At 33.9% G+C, this 26,954-nt stretch overlaps 1 protein-coding gene across 1 annotated transcript in view; it reads left to right on the top strand.

The window, feature by feature from the left end:
* The window catches only part of LOC101897390 (platelet binding protein GspB), a 245,925-nt gene that overhangs the window by 202,150 nt on the left and 16,821 nt on the right, over positions 1-26,954 (top strand). The window contains exon 4 of the mRNA XM_005177435.4: positions 9,015-9,199. Within this exon, the coding sequence (XP_005177492.2) occupies positions 9,015-9,199 (185 nt within the window). The remainder of the gene's footprint in view (positions 1-9,014; positions 9,200-26,954) is intronic.

Genomic DNA, 26,954 nt, shown 5'->3' with positions numbered 1-26,954 from the left:
GTTTTTTTAGACTTTCAAAATATTTGAGAAATCCATTTTTTTGTCCTTTAAAACCGTTTTAAAAAACTTGTGGCTTAGCCATTGTCAAGAATTTTAAATCCCTGGAAATATACATAACTTTCTAAGATTTAGTCCTTGAAAAATATTTTAAAAAAGTTTAAATTTGGTCCTTGAAACATATTTTTCTACATTTCTAAAAAATCAAGATTTATTCCTTGAAAATATTTAAAAAATCCACAGTTTACTCCTTGAAAAATATTTTTAAAATTCAACGATATAGTTCTTAAAAAACCCAAAAATTATTCCTTACAAATATTTCTAAAAAATCCTAAAAATTATTTTAAAAATTCACGATATAAACCTTGAAAATATTTGAAAAATCCACTGTTCTTGAAAAATGTTTTTAAAAATTTTGGATTTGACCCTTTAAAAATACTTACAAAACACCAGAATTAGTCCTTGAAAATATTTCTAAAAAGAAACTTAGAAATATTTAAAAAAAAAATAATTTTAAAATCTAAAATTTAGTTATTTTCAGAATACTTAAAACCACGAGAATTAGTCCTTAAAAATATTTCCAAAAAAAAATCATCGAAATAATTTTAGAAATTCACGTTTTTTGCACTTGAAAATTTTTTAAAAACTCACAAAAACCCTGAAAATTGCTAAGAAATATTGTATAGATTTATTCAGTTTTTTTATTAAAAAAAATACGATTTTGTTCCTAAAAATATTTTTAAAAATCCACGATTTAGTCCTTTGGAAAATATTTTTAAAAACACATCATTCAGTCTCTGAAAATGTTTAAGAAATATTATATTTAGTTATTTATTTTTTTATGAATTTTATAAATCTTTAAAATATTAAAACAAATTTACAATTTAGTCCCCAAAAATAGTTTTAAGAAATCCATTGTTTTTTCCTTTAAAAACGTTTTAAAAAACTTGTGGCTTAGCCATTGTCAAGAATTTTAAATCCCTGAAAATATACATAACTATCTAAGATTTAGTCCTTGAATAATATTTTAAAAAAGTTTAAATTTGGTCCTTGAAACATATTTTTCGAAAAAGTCAAGATTTATTCTTTGAAAATATTTACAAAATCCAGTGTTTACTCAACAAAACCCAAAAATTATTCCTTGCAAATATTTCTAAAAAATCCTCGAATTAATTTAAAAATTCACGATAGTTCCTGTTTAGTTCTTGAAAAATATTTGTAAAATTTTTAGATTTGACCCTTTATTTATTTTTTTTATTTATTTTTTTTATTTTTAAATATCCACGATTTAGTCCAGTCTCTAAATGTTGTTAGGAAATATTGTACACATTTATTGAGTTTTTTTTTAAATACGATTTTGTTCCTAAAAACCATTTTTAAAAATCCACGGTTTAGTCCTTATAAAATATTTTTAAAATCACATCATTCAGTCCCTGAAAATGTTTAAGAAATATTATATTTAGTTATAAATTTTTTTATAAATTTTATAAATCTTTAAAATATTAAAGCAAATTTACGATTAAGTCCCCAAAAATAGTTTTAAGAATCTACGATTTAGCCATTGAAAAATTGAGCCTTTCAAAAAAGCATAAAATTTAGTCGTTAAGAAATATATTATTAAACCGAAACAATTAAGCCTTAGAAAAATGTTTCAAAAATCCACGTGAAAAGTACGTAAGTATAGGTCTTAGGCTTTAAAAATGTCAACAAAAAATTTCCAACTTGATACTTTCAAAAAATTTAATATTTTTTCCTTGAACAGTCCAAAATGGGGGAACCTTAATTTCTATGAAGAACGTTTTGACCGTGTCAAATATAGTCATAAGGCTAAGTGCAAAACAAACAAATGTCCGTCTAAAAAGAAATAGAGATATTTGCTTTGTTCCATAATTTACTACTTTAAGAACCTCCCTCTCTCTTCCCTCTCATATAATATTTTTCTCTTCTTCTGAAGCCAATGAAATTTACTATGCTAGGGTTATGTGTGGAAGCTGAAATTAATTATTCACATAACTTTATTGATATAGGCAGGCAATTCATTTCACCTGATGACAGATGTGACAATATATTTTCACGTCTCAATTTCTGCTCCCCCACTCTCATTCACTTATTCTTCATTAATTATTCACTTGTTCATGCTCGTGCCATTTTCAATATCCTAAACAAACCATCTCTCCAAAAACCCAAACCATTATTTATGAATGTCTAACAAATACTACCTCTCATTTCAAATGAAATTCGCTTTATTTATGTTTTGGAACTTTTAGAAGTGAAAACTCTCAACTGAATACATGTACATGGGAAATTTATGACTCTGTGTTAGTATGTTGACACTGTAGCTCCGTGGTTAGCGAGAGAAGAAAGTGTCAACGTGGCCCAAAGGCATTCGATCCTGGGTGACAAAGAAAATCCCCTCGACCCTTTGCAGCAATGCAAGGCTCCCAAGCAGAGTATGAATGGGGAGCAAAGCAAAAATGTTTCTTAAGTAAAATTATCATTTATCATAGACATGATTTTGTTATTGTTGTTGATGTTTTTCTTTTTACAACCAAATGGCATTGTTGTTTCTCCTGCTTCTTGCTCTTGCTGTTTTTTTCTATGTTTCAAAGCAAAAATGAATTATGAATGATGACTACGATGGTGTCATGGTATGAATCCTTGATGCTCCAAGGACCTTTGTATATTATTTAGGTGCCGTTGTAATTTTGTCTATATCTCAGCCTTTGTGTGTATGTGTGTCAGTTTGCTTGCTTTTTGCAAATATTAGAAGCTCCAACTGCTGTCAGAGGAGTCTGTCTAAACATTGCAGATATTAAAATAATTGTTTTTATTTAGGAATTTTTCTTTTAGTTTGTAATAAAATTTGAATATTTATGATTTTTATAAGAAATATTGCCAACCATCGTCATCATCGTCCTTACCGTCATCTCCATCCAGCATCATAAACATAAAGACAACTAACAAAAAATATTGCAGACATTAATCATTATATTAATATTTATCTTTTTTTATGCACTATATCTTCTCTTGTTTTTGATATCTTATTTTGTTATTAAAGTATCTTTTGTTGGAGGTCGGGCGATGTTCTTAAAAGGTCAGTGACGGAATTAATGAGTGAATTCTGTAGGGGTTTTAAAGGGTGTAAGATTTGGAAGGATTTGAAAATTTTAAAGACTTTTACTTCAAAAATGAACTTTTTCCAAGCTTCAAATAAAACAAAACTGAATTTAAAAGTCCCATTTAAAATATGTCAAACATTTTGATTTCAAAGTTTTTTTTTTTTTTGTTTTTTTTTTTTTATACCCTCCACCATGCTATGGAGGGTATATTAATTTTGTAATTCCGTTTGAGATAGAAGGCTAAAATTTTGCACACATGTTTATTTTTTCAGTAGTCAGTTTAAGTTCATAAATGGGCCATGTAGTTCCACGTTTTCATATAGCCCCCATATGACGGTACCTCCCGATATTCAGTATTTTGATGATTTTAGCGACATTATTCACCGGAATTGTTTAAAATTTAGTATTTGAAGTTCGCAATGAATACTACAGCTTAAGACAGAAAATTGTCAGTGCAGGTCCACGTCTTCGTATAGCCCCAATATAAGGGTACCTCCCGGTATTCGGTATTTTGATGATTTTAGCGACATTATTCGCCGGAATTGTTTCAAATTTGGTATTTGAAGTTCGCAATGTATACTACAGCCTAAGACAGAAAATTGTCTATGCAGGTCCAGGTCTTCGTATAGGGCCCTTATACCAGTACCTCCTATATTCGGTATTTTGAGGTACAATACTCACCGAAATTGTTTGAAATGTCGTATTTGAACATCGTAATGGATGCTACAGCCTATGACAGAAAATTCTCTATGCTGGTCCAGGTCTTCGCATAGCTCCGATATAACGGTACCTCCCTGTATACGATATTTTGATGATTTTTGAATTTGAATTTGATAATGACTTAAGACAAACAATGCCTGTGTGGGTCCACGTCGCATAGACACCAATATAACGGCTATATTCGGTATTTTTAGAATTTAAACAGAATTTTTTTAAGATTTTATTTCCAAATTCGTTCCAAATGGTAGAGGGTATTCAAAGTTCGGCCCGGCCGAACTTACTAATTTTTTGAGATTGACCAAAATGGTATCGTCCAATAGCCCAGTGAAAAAATGTGGCTAGAACTTTTAAAACACCAATATCTGGGGTATAGGTTTATACAGCGGTTATTTTAACATATATACAGACATACAGTGGGCATCTACGAATTAGTTAGAATTATAAGCCAATGTGTAGTATTAATAATGATCTCAATATATCAAATTACAGCCAATTCCGCACAGTCAAAATATAGGTCTTATATATCAAACTTTTCTTGAGACCCTTTTTCGTATTAATAGAATCCAAAAAGCAAAATTACAAATACAATGCTTTAATATTGAAGTCGATGAAAAAATTTGAATTTCATTCACCAAATACCTAATTATAGCTATTTCGTGCAAAAATTGTGGCCTATATCTTTAGTATCCCAAATAATTAGAAGGTACCTTCATATGAGGGCTACCAAATATTAATCCTATATTAGATATTTTCCGGAATCGTTTGAAATATTCAGCAACCTAAAAAGCCCAACAACATCTAATTTGGTTAAAAATTGTACTAAAAACATTCAATATACAAGGTGAGATAAAAAAAACTGCAACAAAGTCAAACGCCATAATTTTTACATTGTTTTTTAAATTTTATTGAATGAAAGCAAAAAATGTCTGAAATATCTTCAAATTTTGGAATTAGTTTAGATTTGTTCAAATTGGTCACCTTTGGCACGAATTATGGCCAACGAAACCGCCAAACGCTGTCCGAATGTTGCTCTGCAGTATTTTGGCCCATTTCCGGCGAAGCGCTTGCTTGAGGTGATCGACACTTTGGTATTTTTAGTGCCAACTTTGCTTTCCAAAATACTCCAGACACAATAGTCCAACGGATTAATATCCGGAGATTTTGGTGGCCATTGTGCGCTGGAAATGAAGCGAGGAACCCCATGTTGTAACCATTCTTGGGTGGCGCGTGCTGAGTGCGATGGTCCTGAGTCCTGTTGGAATGTCAAAGGTCTGCGGTCAAAATGTCTGCGTGTCCAAGGCTTTAATACACCCTCCAGAATATTTTCGCCATTTATTCTGATGCCACAGTCGATTTATACGAGCGGAGAGCTGTTATGACGGCCCACACCATCACTGGCGCTCATTGCCGGCGCTTGAGTTCTGGTGGCGGTGTAAATGCTTGCACTTTTTTAAATCATTTTTCAATATTTGTCAAATGGAATATTGCGATATGTTCAGCTCAAGAGTCATTTGTTGACCACTGCGACGTAAGTTTCGATTAATCGATCATGTCTCTTTTTTTACTTTTTGAACTATTTCTGCTGATGTGGCTGTTTTCTTCCATACACTTCCTTAATGTCGGTCATTTAGCAAATATGCTTAAAAATTCCAGATTATGCTCCAATAATCCGTTAGGAAAATTTTCTTCAAATCATACATGAAATGTTTGATTCGGATAATCTTTCCTTCAAAATTCCTAAAAAATACACAATTACAGCTTTCGAGGTCGTTCTGAAAACATAATTTTAAAATCCATGATTATAGCTCTGATAATACCTTAGAAAATATTCACGGTTATAGTGTAACATTTTTCTTAAGAGCTCCACGAGTACAGCTCTCGTGATAATAATTCTCTTAGATATTGAACAATATTTTGAAATAAAAAGTTTTCACCAGTAGGCTCAAAAAATAATTTTAAAAGTCCTTTTTGAAAGACCTCTAATAGTCCTTGTTCTTGAGAAAAATCTATCCAAAATCTCTCAAAATATATCACTAAAAATCGTAGGTCATGGCTCAAATGGTAAATAAAATCTTTTATATTCTTTTAGAAAACATTTATAACAATACACGTTTCCATATCCTATAGACTTTCAGGAAATTCTCTAAAAACTTGACAAATATGGGTCCCAAGAACTTATAATAATTCTTAGAAAAAAATAAAAAAAATCTTTAAAAATCCACATGCAATTCAGCTTGTTGACAATTTCTTTATAACAACTTCCTTAGCGGCACAGCTTGTTCATAAGGAAATACTTTTTAAAAATCCAGGAATAGTCCTTTATTTCCTTTTTCAGGAAATGTTCCTTTAACCTGATTTATTTCGCTCTCATGTTATTTCAAAAATATTTTCATAGTTTTCATATTTTGTGAAGAACGAGCTTCACAATGAACTTTAAAAAATCAAAAATTATAGCTCCGATGGTTTTTCATCACCAAGTTTTTGTTGTTCGGCAAACAGGAAGATTGTACAAAAGCTACTGTGAAAACTTTAGGTTTATTTAAAAACTTTTAAGTCATCTTTTTTTTTTTTTGCTGTTCAATATCTGTGTAACTCAAAATGTTTCATTCCCTACAAGCTTGAACTCATCCGCTCAAATTATCTGCACAAGACTAGAGTTTAATATTTTCATTCTTTTATGGCTAAAACATAAAATCATTGTCACAGATGTTTAATATTTTTACTCTCTCGCAAAAAAAAATCAAAATATGCAGGTAGAACCAAAGAAATCATAACAATAACAACAACTATACCAAACAGATATTGAAATTGTAAAGAGAATGTGGCTGGGGAAAATTGTTCGAATCTAGACAAAGTTGGTGTCTATGATTGTACTTAGTAGCTGGTTGGCTGACTGGCAGGATGACTGGAAGTCTGGCAAAGTGTTGTCTGTGTCTGTACATTTGTTTGTGTGACCGTCCGTGTGTCGGTTTGTCTGCATGTTATCCTTGACAGGAAACCTAACGGTGCATAACAATAATTTTCAGTCTGTGCCGGCGAACCAAATCGAGACAGACGTGCAGTCATGTCTGGCATTCAGTTATAGTTTATTGTTTCCGACACTGCAACTGAAAATCCAGCATTGAGAGGGGGAGTATCTGGAAAATTGTTGTAAGAGGAATGTGAGTTATGGAAGGAGGAGGTAGGAGTACTCTACTATTCCACCTGGTTTTTTGTATGAATGAATTTACACCTTACAATAAAATTCAGACGAATTTTAGACTAATTCTTGATTGTTCGGTATTGTTTTCAAAATTTCATAGAATTTATGTTATCAGAAAAACAGAGAGAGAAAGGGATGTGGGAAATTGCATTTTTTTTTGCTGAATTATGGTCGTGAGAAAGAAAAACAATGCTTTGCAAACCCCTTTTTAAGGCACAGGTGTTGTCAATCGAATAGAAAATTATGTAATACAGGTGATAGCTTAGATGGAAATCAATTTTGCAAATCGTAACAAAAGCTAGTTTTAAAAGGATATTTATATGAAAAAAGGAAACTGTTCTCATATTACTGCCGCTAGACTGCAAAAGGACACCCTGCATATAGAATGACATAAAATAAGGCTATGATGCATTTAAAACCTAGCATCACTGGAAATCAATAATAGAAAATAATGGATAATGTAGGGATTCAAATCATACATGTCCTTTGACATACTACACAAATAATGTGTACAGAATGAGATAAAAAACTGCAACAAAGCCAAACGACATATTTTTTACATTTTTTTTCTTATTTTATAGAATGAAAACAACAAAGGATGGAAATAGCATAAAATTTTAGAATAAATTCAGATTTGTTCGAATTGATCACCTCTGGCACGAATTATGGCTTTCATACGGCCATTGAAATCGTCACACGCTGCCCGAATGTTGCTCTGCGGTGTTCTGGTCCATTCCCGGCAAAGCGCTTGCTAGAGGTGATCGACACTTTGGTATTTTTAGTGCCAACCTTGCTTTCCAAAACACTCCAGACACAATAGTCCAACGGATTGGTATCCGAAGTTTTTGGTGGCCATTGTGCGCTGGAAATGAAGCGAAGAACCTCATTTTGTAACTATTCTTGGGTGGCGCGAGCTGAGTGCGATGGTGCTGAGTCCTGTGGGAATGTCCAAGGTCTGCGGCCGCAATGTTTGCGTGTCCAAGGCTTTAATACACCCTCCAGAACATTATCGCGGTAATATTCGGCATTTTTTCTAATGCCACGGCTGTTATGGCGGCCCACACCATCACCATGCCCCGCGCTTGAGTTATGGTGGCCAACCGAAGGTGCACATTTTCAGCTGACCTCTTTCGGAAGTAAACACGATCATTTAGTTTGTTTACAAACTGCTGGACAACGAATGTTTTCTCATCGGAGAAAACCAAATTCGGCAGTTAACCACTTTCCGCCAAACGAAGCAACTCTTTAGCTCTTTTGATTCTATTTTCTTTCTGTTGCGGTGTAAGTTCTTGCACTTTTTCGAATTTCAATGGCTTTACCCCGAGCTCATTTTTCCATATTTGCCGAATGGAATGTTGTGATATACACAGCTCATCGATCGATCGATCGATTTTTGGCCACTGCGACGCTGGTTTCAATCAAGTTGCTTGTTTACTTTTTTAACCATTTCTGCTGATGTTGCTGTTGTTGTTCTTCCGTCCATTTCCTTGACGTCTGGCTACGCTACTAGTATCACGGTAACGAGCGATGATACGAGACACAAAGGATTTATTTACATTTAAATGCTGGAGTGCTCTAACGATAGCCACTTGTGGTTTTCCAGCCAAATATAAAGAAATCTCACTATCACGCTTCAATTCCATCACAAATAACATTTTTCCTGGAAAATTCTCACAAAAATGCTTTTGTACGCTTGTAAACAATATAATGAGCCGACACTGGAATAATTTTAATTACTGTCGGACGAGTGGCTTAGAAATGCGAACAGTCTGAAAATGGTTGCAGTTTTTTCATCTCTTGTAATAAAACTATTTGTTCTTGTTCTCTTCTAAATTTTAAATTTAATTTTTGATATAAAATCCAAAACTTTTTTTGCCATAATAACTTGCAACACCTACTTTCTTGTATTTTATAATACTAAATGTCCGTTCAAAGTAATTTGTTATTAACATCACATTTTTTGGTTTTCCTTCCAGATCACCCTCGGAACGTTCGGGCAAAGGTTGCTGCGGTCAATGGTTTGCTGGTCCTCCGCTACGTGCCTTAATAGCTGTTGTCGCCTTGGGCGGTGTGGCTTGTGCTTTGGGTGGTGCTGCATTGGGCGCCACCGGTTTGGCCGGACCTCCCAGTTCACACTTTACAGCGGCCCTGCTAATGATTGGTAAGCGATTTTGTTGTTTTGCTGTTTTTTTTTTTCGCAAATTATCACAACCGAATTACATCACCAAAATTCCAAACAAAAATAATAATGGTAGTTGTTGTTCAAACGCAAAACCATGTCATTGGCTAAATTGTGGCGCATCATTAGGGATGACAGTTAATTCATTCATTACATTGACTGCCTGCATTTATGACAATGATGATGACGATAGTGCTGGTGGCGGTGATTGTGCTGTTGACACTATTTCGTTTTACTTGTCATAACAAAAACAACAAAATTTATTTATATTTTGGCATTTGTTCAAGATTTTTAATGTTTATTTAATTTTTTTCGCCTGTTCGGGTGGTGGCTAGTTGTAATCAAGTACATGAATAGGGCTCTCAAATTAGCACTTTATAAATATTTATTTGTGGGGGTTGAAGTTTAAGAAAAGAGCATGATTTAAAAAAAGACTTTAAAAATGAAATTTGGAAATAATTATGGCAAATTCCCCATGAAGGCCAAAGTCAAAGTTGTAATATTTAATGTTTGCAATTTTGATGAATCAACTAAAAATGCTTGAATCATAAATTCAAATTGTTGATATAATTTGGCAATATAATTTCTAATGGCTCTCAAAGTTCTTAAAAATGTTTTCAAATTAGTATTCCTCTAATAGTATTCCTGAAATTACAAATAGTCCATTACAAAATATTCGAAAAAAAATCGAAATCATAATTCAAATTGTCCTTTCGATAATAGTACTGAAAATCCAAAACAGTGATTTTCAAAGTGCTCTAATGTTCCTCCAGAAAATCTTCCTTGTAATTTAAAGTGTCTTAGCCAGGTGTGTAGAGCTCGCCCTTGGCTACTTTTTAATTGTGTACTCACTGAGCCTTGAATATGCATTCCGTATGTGCCATATAGGGAAATATTTTTATTTCGAAATGGAAGGAGCTGTTCCAGAAAAAGCATGGCTCTCGTGACAGTGGAACCATTAGTCATTTAAAGATATTGTGCATTATCAGTCGGGTGTCTAACCCATGACATAACCTTACATTTATGTGGGTTCCACATCTGTCCATAGCGGTTACCATGTACAAAAGCGTGTACTGGAATTTTTACTCAAAATTGGAAGGTGGCTTTAAATGACCTACTTACTACCCTGTGCTGAGAACACTGTAAATTGGACCACAAGCTAGGTGCTAACAATTTAAACGCATTCATATATGTCTCTGCTGCAACCCACAAATAAATTGGGACCAAAACCTTTGAACTATTTAAAACAGGAGGTACCGTAATATGAGGGCTATACCTAGAACTGAACCTCCAGATGAGATAAAAAAAAAACTGCATTAAAGTCAAACGCCATATTTTTAACATTTTTTTTTTAATTTTATTGAATGAAAGCAAAAAATATCGGAAGTAGCATCAAATTTTAGAATAAGTTTAAATTTGTTCGAATTGGTCACACTTGGCACGAATTATGGCCTTCAAACGGCCAATGAAACCGTCACATGCTGCCCCAATGTTACTATGCGGTATTTTGCCCCATATCCGGCGAAACGCTTGCTTGAGGTGATCGACACTTTCCTATTTTTTAGTGGCAACCTAGCTTTCCAAAATACTCCAGACACAATAGTCCAACGGATTGGTAACCGGAGATTTTGGTGCCCATTGCGCGCTGGAAATGAAGCGAGGAACCTCATTTTGTAGCCATTCTTGGGTGGCGCGTGCTGAGTGTAATGGTGCTGAGTCCTATTGGAATGTCCAAGGTTTACGGCCAAAAAGTTTGCGTGCCCAAGGCTTTAATACACCCTCCAGAATATTTTCGCGATAATATTCGGCATTTATTCTGATGCCACGTACGATATACACGAGCGGAGAGCGACCATCGGCTGTTATGGCGGCTCACACCATGACCATGGCCGACGCTTGAGTTTTGGTGGCCAACCCAAGGTGCACATTTTCAGCTGACCTATTTGGCAAGTAACCACGATCATTTGTTTGTTACAAACTGATGGACAAGGAATGTTTTCGGAGAAAACCAAAATTTGGTGTTTTTTCTTGCACTTTTTGGAATTTCAATGGCTTCACCCTTAGCTCATCTTTCGATATTTGCCGAATGGATCATTGCGATATGTTCAGCTCACGAGCCATTTTTCGGCCACTTCCTTGACATCGAGATTCGCTACCAGTATCATGTTAACGAGCGATTGTACGAGACACAAAGTTTTATTCACATTTAAATGCTGGAGTGCTCTGACGATAGCCACTTGTGGTTTTCCAGCCAAATATAAAGAAAACACACTATCACGCTTGAATTTCATCACGAATATTTTTTTGTCCTGGAAAACTTTCACCAAAATGCTTTTGTACGCTTGTAATCAATAAAATGAGCTGTCACTGGAATAATTTTAGCAGCTGTCGGACGTGGCTTAGAAATGACAGCAGTCTAAAATTTTTCATCTCACCCTGTATATAGGCCATACAGGGGGTAAGGTACCCAAACTAACTTTATGTGCGGAATTTTGGGCAAATCAATTGAAAAATACGGCAACAATCACTAAAATACCGAATGTTCGAAAAATGTTGGCTTCAGTCATCAAAATTCCAAATTTTGGAAAGATATGTGCTATTGGAAAACTTTGACTTATATATAAATTTTTTAATATAAGCAGGAAATCCATTATGGAATCAATAAACTGAATTTTAAGTTTAATATTGGCCTGTATATACAGTGTACTGTTACAGGATATAGAATCGAATATGAAATGAAATCTAAATGTCGAGTTTTAAGCTATTTCACTAGAAACTGAGCCTAAATTCATGATACTGCCCAATATCGAAAGGTATATTTTATGGGCCAAGGGAAAACGTGGCCATATATAGACAATGTTCTGCCACAGAAGGTAGAAAATATTATGATCTCTGTTTGTTATCAAATTTCATACCCATTTTTAAAAAATGCGATTTTAGCAAACCATTTTTTTTTTTGGGAAAGCGATCTAAAATAGTTATGTCGGAAATGCTTTTTTTGATGGTCATAATATTTTCAATTTAGATATTTTAAAATTAAGGTCGTAATAATTGCATTTCCGGTAGACCCTTATTCCTAAGTCTTCATATAGATGCTACACCATTCAAATATTCAATTAGCTTTATATAATAACCCTTTCCCCTTCCCCATTAACGTGATTATAGCCGCGATTGCTGGTTAAACACTTAAATTACTTTAAACTAACATAGTTTTCTTGTTTTATTTTTTCTTATTGGCCATACAAATTGTTGGTCTAATTATATTACGCAGGTTAGTTGCTATGTTAGTTACTGACCAAACCAAACCAAACTAACAACAATAACGTAACAAACATAAATATTGACCCAAATAAAAATAACATCTGCAATGGTTACAACGCTGGCAATATAACTAGCCAGCATTCGATTGTTGTGGTAGGTGAACAGGTGAAGAGCACCCTTCACGGGGATTGGACAATTGTAGATATAATTTCTCACCTCATTGCCTTAAAACTTTGGATAATTTTGTGGGAAGATTTCGTCTTTTTTTTTTTTTTTTTTGTGGTGTTGTTTTTTGTTTAGCCAATAATGAAAATAGGGCTTGTCACCGGCCATTGCGCGACATAATGAAAGATACGATGATGGCGTGTTTGTGTCCAAATATGATTTTAATTATTTAAAAGAGAAATAGGTGTGAAAAAATGTGTGAAAGATTGTCACACGAAACGGGTTAATTTTTTTGGAATGTTATTTTATTTTTTGACCATGGCTAATCTAATTATGTATAATTCGCAAATGGAACAGGCTGAGCAATTTATGTTTATGATGTCTTGTAGTATTGAAATTAAGTTTGCCAATATGCCTTATAGGCTGTTCACATTACCTTTGTTTATGGCAGGCAAACAATTGGTAGCCAGATGATCAAGGAGTAAAAGCTCATTTCAACGATTGCCCTACTGTCAAAAAATTGTTTATGTTTCCAAAAAGAAAATTTATTTATTTTTTTTAAATTATTGCGTCTGTTGGTTTTGGCTGTGCCGTGTCTGTGCCCAGTCATAATACCAACGAGCATAATCCCCATTGCAATTATGAGGTAATGTCCGGTTTGTTTTTGGTCATAGAAATCTGTGATTCGCGGTAGCCGGTGCTCAGAGGAGAAAATCTCAAGCCATGGTCAAAGGCCGGCTACTCAAAAAAATTATGAAATGTAGGTGCAGGACATATCAAAAGGGGAAACTATAATTTTTTTCTCACACCCAATCGTTTTGGGCATACCCATTATTATAGGAATTATTCATGCCCACAACATTCTGTGGATTATGGCCGAACCCTGATAATGAAATGGGGATTGTGTTCAAGAAAAAAATATACCGGAAAATACCCCCATAATAATTGGTATGTCCAAAGACTTTCTCTTTGGGTATGTCCGACATAATTCCCATTGCAATTATGGGGATTATGTCCGGCTCGTTTTGGGTCATAACCGCTTCCAAAACCTACACAATTACCATGGAGAGCATACAGTCTGGAATACTTACAAAAATAATTAATTTTAGAAATCTTTAATTCCCAGTAGCCGGTGCGGGACAGACTCAGAGGAGAAAATCTCAAGCCCCGGTCAAAGGCCGTCTACTTGAAATGAAATTTAGATGCAGGACATACTACGAGAAGAAAACTCAATTTTTTTCCCACACCCAATCGTATTGTGCAAACCCATTACTATAGAATTATCCCGCAATATTTTGGAGATTATGACCGAACCCCCATAATGGAATGAGGATTAAATCCAAGAAAAAAAGGGTCACAAGCCCCAGAATTTAGCGGACACTACCCCAATAATAATTGGTATGTCCAAAGGCTTTCCCTCTGGGTATGTCCAGCACCGGTTAAAGCGAGCCCATGTTTACTACTTTTTATAATATAATAAAATAATATTAAATAAGTAGTCCCCAGAAAAAAATGTCGTACTCCTCATTTTATTATGAGGATTATGACCGAAAAAAGATAATAATCCCAATAATTGCAATGAGAATTATGACCGTGGGGATTATGTCCAGGCGCCGGTTTTGGATTTTCCATCTTAAATCAAAGTTTTAATTAGGGTGGCGGAAAAATCAACTTAATCCGCCAAAGGTTAGCTAATACCGATTTTATATATGTATCTGCCAATCTCGCCGAGCTGGGTCGATTTAGCTATGTGCGTCCGTCTCTCTATTTTTATACCCTCCACCTTGGAAAGGATGGTATATTAACTTTGTCATTCCGTTTGTAACATCACTAAATATTCGTCGTGGACCTCATATATTCATAATCAGCATAAAATTTTAAGTCGATTTAACGATGTTTGTCTTTCTGTCCGTCTGTCTGGCTGTTGAAATCACGATACAGACCACATTATTTGATGTTGAGCGTCAAAATTTAGCAGAATAATTTGTATTGTGTCTAGGATGATAGGTATTGAAAATGAGATATACCGGTCCACGTTTTGGTTAGTCCCCATATAACGGTACCTCCCAATATTCGGTATTGGTATTTGTAGGTCATAACGGATCCTAGTTCGTGTGGTGAAGCATGAAATGTATAGGCCCACGCTTTGGTATAGCCCCCATATAACGGTACCTCCCGATATTCGGTATTTTGATGATTTTTGTCACATTTTTCAGGGATTTATCTCCGGTGGCGAAACATTGTATGTATAGGTCCACATTATTGTATATCCCTATATAGCGGTACCTCCCGATATTCGGTATTTTGATGATTTTTGCCACATTTTCCCACGAATATGTCTAAAAATTGGTATCTGTAGGTCATAATTGGTTCTAATGTTTTCTTTACCCTAAGGTGGAGGGTATTAAAAGTTCGGGCCGGCCGAAATTAATGTTTTTTTCACTTGTTATTTGTAATCACGCTACAGTTCACAATTATGACGCAGACCTCACGAAATTTTTCTCTGAGTCAGGTTTAGGGTCAGAATAAAACCGTTTTGAGCTTGAAAAAGACCAGCCAGTGAATTTTCTGATTTTTTTAGTCTCTCAGGTCATAATTATATACCAATTGGCGCCTAATTTGCGTGGGGTTAGTGTGGGGTTTGATTGTCTATTTTGGCATTTCGCTTTGTTTGTTTTTGAAGTTAATTGGACCAAAATTTGCCTATAGAAAAAAGCTCCTTCTCCGTACTTACGTACGAAAACCAAAAATTTATTTGTCTTTCATTTACCTTGCAATTGGAAGAAAAACAAGTTTGCTGAACAGGCTATTAGGTTTAATATTTTTTTTTTCTAGAAAATAGAAAATTTGCCATAAATTTTGTTGGGAACAGGAAATTAATGAAACAAGAATATTTCCACATCCCGTAGGAGTGCTAAAAGCTTAATTAATATAAATAACTTCACCATAAGGTTAACATGTGTTTTTGTTAATTATTTTATATTTCGCCCCTAAGCAAATCATTTTACCTTTCGCCAAGACAAACTGATCGCTTAATAACAACAACAACAACTACTACTACCACAAAAACGATTTCATGCTATTTATGAAGAGAGTGATCATAGAATCGCCTGATAGTCACTTTCATCTCAACGAATAACCCAACAAAAAATATATAATCATCGTTAAAGCTTAACTCAACTGAAAAGAATCAATACAAAAATGAAAGATCTCTAATCGTCCGACCATAAATATCAGTAAGAAAACAATGAATGATGAATCATTGAGAGCCTATATATTTTACGTTTAGCTTACAAAAAATATCCAAACAACAAAGCAATCAGTGAAAGAGAAAGTCAATGGGACAAAAAAAAATTAAAAGATCAATGCCATCATAAAAAAAAACAAACATACAAATATATCTGACACTGGTGAAGAATATTTTATGAGACAGATATTTAAAGCAAAACAAAAATGGGGTTAAGAGTAATACGGTCTACAAGTTTTCTTTTACGCCCACCTCTAATTGGGTTATTTTTCATTTCTTGGCCGTATTCCATTGTTAAGTGTCATTGTTATTATCATTATTTCTTTGTCATTACAATAACCAGAATGAAGAAGATGACGATGTTGGGAAATGAAAGAACCTATATTATTATTATTGAAATGGCTTTTAACTAAAATGACTTTGTGAAATTTCGTAAGAAGGCAATGATGGACAAAAATCTAAGTTAATTAGAATTTAGGGCATTGTGGACAAATTCATGAATTGTAGATAAGTGTGGTAAACCAGCAATCCACACGAACTAAATAACTGACTCCAACGAAGTGCCGAATTACTACTTATGCCATTACTAGTTTATAAAAAATAAAAATTATGATTTTTTCCCCAAGTATAAACTGCCAGGAAAATAACTTATGTTCACTCATTACCATGTAATGAGTAGTCGTGGCAATAACATCGAAAATAGTGAACGGTTGAAGGGAATTATAGACATCAGACAACTCGTTATGCTCGTAACCGAATAAAAACACATTACACAATACGACATAATTTTTAAATTTTTTTACCCTCCACCATAGTATGAAGGGTATATTAAGTTTGTCATTCCGTTTGTAACACCTCGAAATATACATTTTAGACCCCACAAAGTACATATATCAACATAAAATTCTATGTAGATTTATCAATATCCGTCCGTCTATCCGTCTGTGGAAATCACTCTAGCTTCCGAACGAAATGAAGTAAGTTGATAAAAATTTACTCAAATGCGTATTATGTCTGCAGGACTTTTGGTATTGAAAATAAGCTATGTAGGTTCACGTTTTCGTATATAAGAATACCTCCCGATATGCGGTATTTTGATGATTTTAGCGACATTATTTACCAGAATTGTTTCAAATTTTGTATTTGAAGTTCGTAATGGATACTACAGCCTATGCCAGAAAATTTTCTGTGCAGGTCCACGTTTTACAACCCCCATGGTACCCCCTATATTCGGTATTTTATTTATTTTAGCTACAATATAAACAGATTTTTCTCAAGTTTCGCATTTGAGTATTACAATAGCTTATGACAGAAATTGTCTATGCAGGTCCACGTACGACGACGTTGTTTGAGATTTTAACAAAAATTTTAACGGATTTTACAAGTTACAACTTTTTTTGTTGTAAGTTTGTTTTTTTTTTTTAATTGTATTGAATGAAAGCAAAAATAGTCGGAAATAGCATTTAGTGCCAACCTTGCTTTCCAAAATACTCCAAACACAAAAGTCTAATGGATTGGTATCCGGAGATTTTGGTGGCCATTGGAATTTCAATGGTTCATTTTTCAACCATTTTTCGGCCACTGCGACGCAACGATCAAGTCGCTTCTTTACTTGTCGAACTATTTTTGCTGATGTTGCTGTTTTCTTCCGTCCACTTCCTTGACGTCGGGCTACACTACCAGTATCACGGTAACGAGCGATGGTACGAGACACAAAAGATTTATTGACATTTAAATGCGGGAGTGCTCTAACCATAGCCACTTGTGGTTTTCCAGCCAAATATAAAGAAATCACACTATCACGCTTGAATTCCATCACGAATAACTGTTTTTCTGGAAAATTCTCACCAAAATGCTTTTGTACGCTTATAAGCAATAAAATGAGCTGTTACTGGAATAATTTTAGCACCTGCCGGACGAGTGGTTTAGAAATGACAGCAGTCTGAAGTTGGTTACAGTTTTTTCATCTCATCCAGTACATAACTAATGCAAAGTGGCATATTGAACTATCCAGCTTCATCATTGACACCGTTCCGCTCTTTCGAAGCTCCATGCAAAGAATAAAAAACACATAACGAAGTAATGAAAATCTACGTTGTGTGAAGCAAAATATACATAACTATCAATCAGATAACATTGCTTTTGATATACCAAACCATTGATATATCGGACCAATGCAGCAATAGATATACCGGACCGAGTTTCACCAATGGGTAAAATTCGGTTTAATATGAAAAAATCTATTTAAGTTGGGCTGATATTACATATATGGTGAGCAATATCCGCAAAATCGGATGAAAATGTATATTAAAGCTATATAAAAATCTGAACCGACATCGATAAAATTTGGCAAAGGTTTTTTCAAGCAGTATCTGATGGCCGGTATCAAATATCATTGTTGAGGAGTGCATGTTACGCACGTGAGGGACTTTAACACCAAATCGGAATAAATAATATATATATATATATATATATATATATATATATATATATATATATATATATATCATTTTAAATATAGAAATTCTACTAAATATTTTTTCAAAGCCATTTCACCCTCCATCATTCCGCTACGATTATGAAATGTATTATTAACATTTAAATAAATAACCGTTGTATTATGAATACAAATCTAGTATCTTCTGCCAAATAAAACAACGACCCACTGTACCTCGCCGCGAATCGAAATGAAAGTAATCACATTTATTTCGTCACAACTTCTCATTGCCCTTAAAAATTATATAATTTTCACCATGTTTATATATTATTTGCTTTAAATGTTTATGTATTTAAATGTTTATATATTATTTAATTTTTTTTCTGTTTTTGTTTTCTTATGGTTTTTTATCAGTCTGTGCAACACTGTAGTGTTTGTGATGACTTCTTGTTCGCTGAATTGTAATTATGTTAACATGTTAAGGTATTTTTTGTTGAAACATGCCAGCTTGGAGGAACGTTTTGCGAGTATAATTGTTTGCATGTTTGTTTTGTTTAATGAGTGTGAGTATGTGTGCGTGCGTGTTTTTGTGATTGCCTGTATATCTGGCGTATGGTATATATGTTAATGTGAAAGCTGGCCCCACACACACACATGTGTGTAAAAGTTGTTTGGTAATAAATATTAAAATACACAAAAAGTACTTTTACCTTTTTTATGAGCCTTGTTGTTGGTGTTATTGTTGTTGTTTTTTCCAGCCATTAAGTACCCACTTAATTACGCTGTTGGCAAAAAAGCCATGCTCACCGTCATACAACATCAAGCGACAGATATCCACGTAGATGTAGAACAACTACATACACAGCCTACCGCCTGCCGCCTACCTTACGCGGTAGGTAATATAGTAGTAAACTTATTTACACTTGTAAAGCACACATATTTATATTAACATATTGACATGACACACAATGTCACTTAAACTGACCGTCATTCTCAAGCTAAATGTTGCATAATAACCATGTACATGCATAAATACTGGGCACATCTACATATATACACGCATGGAGTTTTCAACAAGGATTCAAGTTTAAATGTGTGTGTGTGAGTGAGTATTGGTGTCTCTTTGCTCACACATTCATTATAGTTGTCCGCATAAAATTACTTTCATATATTGTATTTAAAGTTTTACATTGGGCCATGTTTGTAACTTTTTGTGGTTTTTGCAATTACAGGTTAAAAACATTGTTCACATTGAGTTGTCGCTGATTACGATGCCATAGTTCTTGTTAATAGGAAGCGCCAGCAGAAGGACAATAATGTTGTTTGAGCCTATTTTAAATTGTTGCATTTAATTAAAATTTTACACTACAAGAATATATTGTGAGGGTATTACAATCGACGTTTTGGTCGATGACAATCGTAACCAGTAAAAAAGCTGTAAGTTCTGCCAGGCCGAACTTTGAATACCCTCCACCATTAAGAACGAATTTGGCAATCCTCAAAAACAATAAAATCCGTTAAAAGTTCTGTTAAAATCTTAAAAAAAATCTATTATATTAGAGTCTATACGACGACATGAACCTGCGTAGGTAACATTTGTCATAAGCCATTACAAATTCAAATGCGAAACTTAAAAAAATCGGTTATAATGTCGATAAAATCAAAATACCGAATATCGGCAGGTACCGTTATGTGGAGGCTATACGAAGACCTGGACCTGCACAGACAATTTTCTGGCTGAAGTATCCATTACGAACTTCAAATATCAAATTTGAAAAATGCCCCTAAAATCATTAAAATACAGAATATGGGGAGGTACCCTTATATTGGGGCTTTACGAAGAGGTGGACCTGCGCACACAATTTTTTGTCTCCTGCTGCAATATCCATTACGAACTTAAAATACCAAAATTGAAACAATTCCGGTGAATAAATTCCCTAAAACCATCAAAATACCGAATATCGGGAGGTACCGTTATATGGAGGCTATACGAAGACGTGGACCTGCATAGACAATTTTCTGTCCTAGGCTGTAGTATCCATTACGAACTTCAAATGCCAAATTTGAAAGTATTTCGGTAAATAATGTCGCTAAAATCATCAAAATACCGAATATCGGGAGGTACCGTTATATGGAGGCTATACCAAAACGTGGACATACATGACCCATTTTCAGACGGACGGACATGGCTAAATCGACATAGAATTTTATGCTGATCAAGAATATATATACTTTGTAGGGTCTAAAATGTGTATTGCGAGGTGTTACAAATGGAATGACAAACTTAATATACCCTCCATACTATGATGGAGGATATAAAAAATGTAGAGGATTGAAATAACCCAAAAACTAATTTTTTGCGAATTTCTGACGGGATGTGTGCCTACAATTTTGAATGGTCATTATAATTTGATGCTAGAGTACATTTTTAGAATGATATTTACTTTGACTCTGATTTATACCCGGAAAGCGTAGCAAAACATATGCAAGAAGCTAAATTTTGAAATACCCATACCCCTTTGCATGAAAAATGTCAATATTACAGGAATTTAATGGTTCAATTTCTAATCGAATAAGAGGTTCTCATATGGAGAAATAGGTGGTTCTCATATGATTAGAAATTTGCCATACGATTTTCATAACCTCCATTATAAAATGTTTTCATTCCGTTTGTAACTCATCGAAGTAATAATTTTAAACCCAACAAAGAATATGCATTCTTATCCGATTTAGTCATGTCCGTTATCACGCAATCTTCCGAAGTAATTGAGTGCTTACTTTTGGTACGCATGCGTTTTGAGTCTGAACTTAGATCAAGTTCGAAGAATAACTATAACGGTAACATTTTTCGTATACGGATAGCCCTCATTATAAGCATTCCGACTATTTTTCTGCCAAATTATCAACGGAATTGTTTGAAATTTGGTATTCCAAGATTGTTACGTGTTCCAAAACACCATGCAAAAAACAGTTAACATAGGCCACAATGTGGTATATCTCCGATATATCGGTAACACCTTATAGTCGCTATTCTGATGGCTTTTGTATTTAAAGTTTCTTGTGGGTGTCTTACTGCCTTACAAAAAATTGTTTATCGTGGTGGAAGGTGTAAAAAGTACGGACAGGCCGAACTTACCAATATAAAGGGTCCCCGCGATTTTTTGTGTTTACCTGCAATTTGACAGAGATGGGCATAATGCACTGTATTTTTAGTGCACTAATAATTTCACTATCACTATTCATTTAGTGGTAGTGCAATTTTTAATTCCACTACCACTAAAGGGTTAGTGGTAGTGAAAAATAAATTGCACTACCACTAACGCTTTAGTGATATTTAAAAAAGAATTGCACTACCACTAAATTTTAGTGATAGTGAAATTTCAATAGCACTACCACTAAATTTAGTGGTATTTGAAAAAACTTGCACTAAATTAGTGGTATTTCATAAAAAATAGCACTAAATTAGTGCTATTTAGAAAAGTAATCAAATTTTATGAATATGTACTATATATTCTGGATTGTTGTTCCCTACTCACTTCAATAAACTTCATTAAAGCTGGTATAATATTAATATACATAGTGCTTTTTTTGGCTTCGTCAAATTTTAGTGGTAGTGCAATTTTTTTTTGAAAAATCACTAAATTTAGTGGTAGTGCTATTAAAATTTCACTACCACTAAAATTTAGTGGTAGTGCAATTTTTTTTTAAATATCACTAAAGGGTTAGTGGTAGTGCAATTTATTTTTCACTACCACTAACCCTTTAGTGGTAGTGGAGTTAAAAATTGCACTACCACTAATTATTTGATTCTTGGTGCACTAAAAATTTAGTGCAATATGTCCAACCCTGCAATTTGATATTTAAAAATTCTTATTGGGTGAAAATACGGTCTTTGAGCTTTGAAGGTTCTGGCCAATGTTTCCAACCGAATGGGTTACAAATTGTGATTTGCGCCGATAGAAGATCATGTCGTAAAGATTATGTCGTAAAAGTTGCCCCTGCGATATTAAGGTCAATTCATCTGTGTATTTAAAGCTTTTTAATTTTTTTTAATTATTCTGGAAAAATTGTTTTTTTCTTAAAGATCATTTAAAAAATTAAAAAAAAAATACACTCCAATTTACAACAGGTTTGGCTAGAAAAGTTTGCCAAATTGGCAGAAATATGCTGAAAACCCCAAAAACCCTGTTTAAATGTTGTTCAATTTTTTTTAATTTTCAATATTTGCATACCTCAAAAATTTCTAGAATTTTGATAGGGAAATCGGATTCTATATCACTGTTCATTGGTTGTATTCAGCTGCATAGCAACGCATCAATATTGCATCTCATATCCATGCACATTAGTGCAAGACTCACACAGAACCAGACCACGGAAAAACTCTCTTAAATGTGTACAAAAAACTCACTCGAATTCAAGCAGGAGCACTCTTGGGAGCAGAAAAAATTGAGCAAACTCAAAAGAAGTGAGCATTATTTTCGCCGTTATTGAGTGAGAGCAAAATTCGTTAAAAATTGAGCAGATTTTACTCTTGAAGAGCACTCTTTTATTTTTTTTGTGTATTTTTCCTGTGCTCTGCTCAAAATAGGTTGGTCCATATAAGAATGGTGGTAGCACTTGAACTGCAAAGATGCTACCACCATACCAAGTTTAGAATGACGACAGTCGTATATGGAATTCTGAAAGTAAAAGTTTTAACCAAGTTGAATGAAATAGGCGATCATTGGATATGTAGATGAAGTCGTGTGATATCGATCGGGACAAAAACGCAAGATTAAGCTTCTATGGAATTGAAGTTGTATCCTTCTTCAATCTGGGGAATAACAAAGTTCAGGTTTATCCTAGCACGTAATTAGACTTACATTGGGCGCCATTTATACCCAAAGAGTGTACATATGTGTCTGTAAAATTCCACAATGTTGAGATTATTATAATTTCCATGCATTACTGTAAACAAGTAAACAGGGGTTAATTTCGGCCGGACCGAAATTTGAATACCCTTTACTATTTGGATGAAATGTAGTTATTTTCAAAAAGTTCCTTGAAAAATGCAGCTACAATCGTAACAATATCGAATATGTATAGGGAGTTACCGTTATATTGGGGCCCATACGAAGACATAGACCTCCATATCCAATTTTCTGTCATGGGCAGTTGTACCCATTAGGAACTTAACATAAGAAATTTGATCCAATTCTAACGTCGCTAAAATCATCAAAATACCGAATATTGGGAGGTACCGTTATATGGGGTCTATACGAAGATCTGTATCTGCAAATTTTTTCATCATGATACCAATTAGGAAATTTAATTACGAAATTTGATACAATTCCTGTAAATGATGTCGCTACGATCATCAAAATATGTGATGTGGGCGTTATATAGGGGCTATACAAAGAATTAGACCTGTTTGAGCAATTTTCTGTCATTGGATGTAGTTCCCATTAGGAATTTCAAATTCCAAATTTGGAACATTTCCGGGGAAAAATGTGACACAAATCATCAAAATACCGAATATCTGGAGGTGCAGTTATATGGGGTCCATACCAAAATCTGGAGCTGTATGTACAGTTCTCTGCAGGGATGTTTCCAACATACTAAGAACACATATTCCCAATTTACAGAAAAATCGATTTGAAATTGTGACTAAAACACACAAACAAACCTTAAATCTGCCTGAACAGGTATATGGGGCCTATACCAAAACTTAAACATATATAGCCCATTTTTAATACCAAAAGTCCTGCAAATCTGACACACATGTGAGTAAAATTTTAACAACATACATAATTTCTTTCGGGAGCTAGAGTGATTTCCACAGAGGGAACGGAAATCGTTAAATTTAAATAGAATTTTATGCTGTTCCAGAACAAATATACTTTGTTGGGTCTAACATGAGTATGTCGGGGTATAAAAAACGGAATGGAAAACTTGATATACCCTCCTTTTTATGGTGGTTAAATCAAAATAGAATATTATGTTATCCCAAAACAAGTATACTTTGTTGGGTCTGACATAAGTATAAAGGGGTATAAAATCGGAATGGAAAACTCAATAACAAGTTTTCCTCCCTTTTCTTGTTAATATTAAAACTATTATATGACAAAGTCAATAATTACAAACCAAATGGGCTGACCTACCTCAAATAAATACACTATAAGAAATATTCCTAGAAAAAGTAAGAATGCTGTTAGGAAAAAAAATCAAACTAATCTTAGAATTTAAGTTCACTTTTATTGTAACTAAACTATATGGGAAATAAATGCGAAATGTGCGAAAAAAAAATGGAAAACTCCTTTTTATGGTGGGGCGTATTAAAATACTAAGAGGTTTCAACTAATAATAACCCTAGTTTAAAAAGTCAAAATAATTTAATTTTGTTGAGAAATGTTCTGTGTATATTAACAACTTGCCGGAAAACATACGTTTCTTTGAGAAATAAATGAGGTTCGCATGCAAAAACATCCAACAAATTTGGCGAAGGCATACACAAAAATATTCCCACGACATTTTTCATGTCACCTAAAAACAGAGTATGCCAACGAAAACGAAAGACATCACTGCAAACATATTGTTGTTGCAATGGAATTTGTATAAAATTATTATGATGAGAGCTAGAGAAACGAAACAAGAAAGAACGGCCACCTATATCGTAATATATTGAAAAAGCTTAAATGCTATTTCACATTACTAGTAATGGGTAATTAAATTGCCGTCTGAGAATTATTTTAAAGTAAATTTTTATTAGAACAGTGTGGCTTGTTTGTTCGGGTTACCGTAGTATTTTGTTGTTGCAAAATGGTCAGGCTTTATCCCTTTATTGTTGTTTTTTATAAAAACAACGTTTATTTATTAGTGGAGAACGATGGTAATGTTTACCAGGGGGTAAGGCAGGGAATACCTAGGTTTCGGAAAGACCCACCAATCCTCATCGGTTCCTTGTTTTTTGTCTGGGATATTCTCCCCAAAAGTTATTTTAAAAATAACTTCTATGACAAAAAACATTTTGTACCCAAGTGACGAGATCGTAATCGTAATTTTTATTAAAAATTTATTAATACCTTACTATATTTTTCTGAAAAAATATTAAAAATCCCCTAACTTCTAAACTTTATTCCAAATCCTGCCAACCTACCCCTAATGTTTTCCTGAAATCATTTTTTATAACATTTTCATAGAATTTTTTCACCATATCCCTCGGAACACGCAAAATTTAACATGTCTATAAAGTTGAAAAAAAATTTAAACTACCAAGCAAAAACGCCCTTGTCTACCTTGGCTAACGATGGACTAATAACAGAAGTTGTACAGTCCATTAGTTTGGCCCTTGTTTTATGTTGTTTTTCCAAACAGTTCGTTTTTTCTCAAATATTCATTTTTGTTTTTTCATATGCAAACAGCAGCAGCAAGAAAAAAAAAACAACAACATGACAACATTTAAAATGACTTTGAACTCCCTGTTGGCCAAAGATGAATGAATGAATGAACAACAACAGCTGAATGTTAGGGTTATGGGAAAATATAATGTATTGAGTTTCAGGCAAGTGGTTTCAGTCACTCGCTTTTTTTTCTGCAATTTCTTGTCATCACCTGGCTGGCTGGTAGGAGTTCATGACACAAATCCTGCTGGATACGTTCCCTACATACACACACACACGTATTTGTATACCCAACGAATTTTTCTTTGTTGTGGTTGGGAATTTCTTAGTGTTGGGTTTTTTGTCCTTTAGTATTTCTTTCTTTGTAGTTTATCCTAAAAGCCAACAGGAAATTGTTTAGAAAGGAAAATTGCAAACTTCCGCTTGCTGGGTTTGACTTTTATGTGTCATTTTTTCCTTTTTTCCAAAATGTCAAGGGAGTGACAATAAAGGCTTGCAGTCTTGGTTTTGGGTTATAAAATATGGAATGTCAGTTTTGTCAACAGAAAGAAAATATATGTAGTTGCTCTTACATATGGCAAGTGTGTTCGTTTTTAAGGGCCCAAAAATGTGTTTGCGTAATTTATAAGCCACAATGTTTTAAATTTTGTCAATCTCATGTGAAGGGCATTCAAATTTATTTTGGGACGAACTAAATATATCACTATAAGGTGATAATAAATAACTAAGTTTATTGCATGAAATGTACGATGCTTGAACAGTTTGTTGGTCGTATAATAAAATGTATGTAGGAGTGCAATCGGAATTATTACTTATTTGGAGTAAAGTTAGGGTCAAATATTATTATTGATGTTTAATTTCGATGTTTTATGGGGAAGTACATATACCTTCATCCTTATACCTCTATCGCATTTTGACTTTATCGTATGATATAAACGCTCGTATATCATGATACAGTCAAAATGTGTTTAAGGGAAATACGGTTGTCAGGGATCTAGGCGCCTTTTAATCAAATCCTTTTAATGGCTTTTGCTGTCGATTTAGTCATGTTCGTCTGCACGTTTTTTTTCTGTTTAGCATTCTGGCACACAAAATAACTCCCGACGAAGGTCGTAATATTTTATCAAAGTCACATTAAGTTTGTAGAAGGGCAGTACAACTATATGGACCTACTCCCTTTTATACCACCTCACTTACAAAAGGTAAAACAAATCAAAGAAAGTTTCCGAGCTCTTGCTTAAAAGTAGA

This window comes from Musca domestica, unplaced genomic scaffold (genome assembly GCF_030504385.1).
Source record: "Musca domestica strain aabys unplaced genomic scaffold, Musca_domestica.polishedcontigs.V.1.1 16, whole genome shotgun sequence".
Lineage (NCBI taxonomy): Eukaryota > Metazoa > Arthropoda > Insecta > Diptera > Muscidae > Musca > Musca domestica.
Note: the sequence above shows the minus strand (reverse complement) of the source record. Positions and strands in the feature narration are given on the sequence as shown.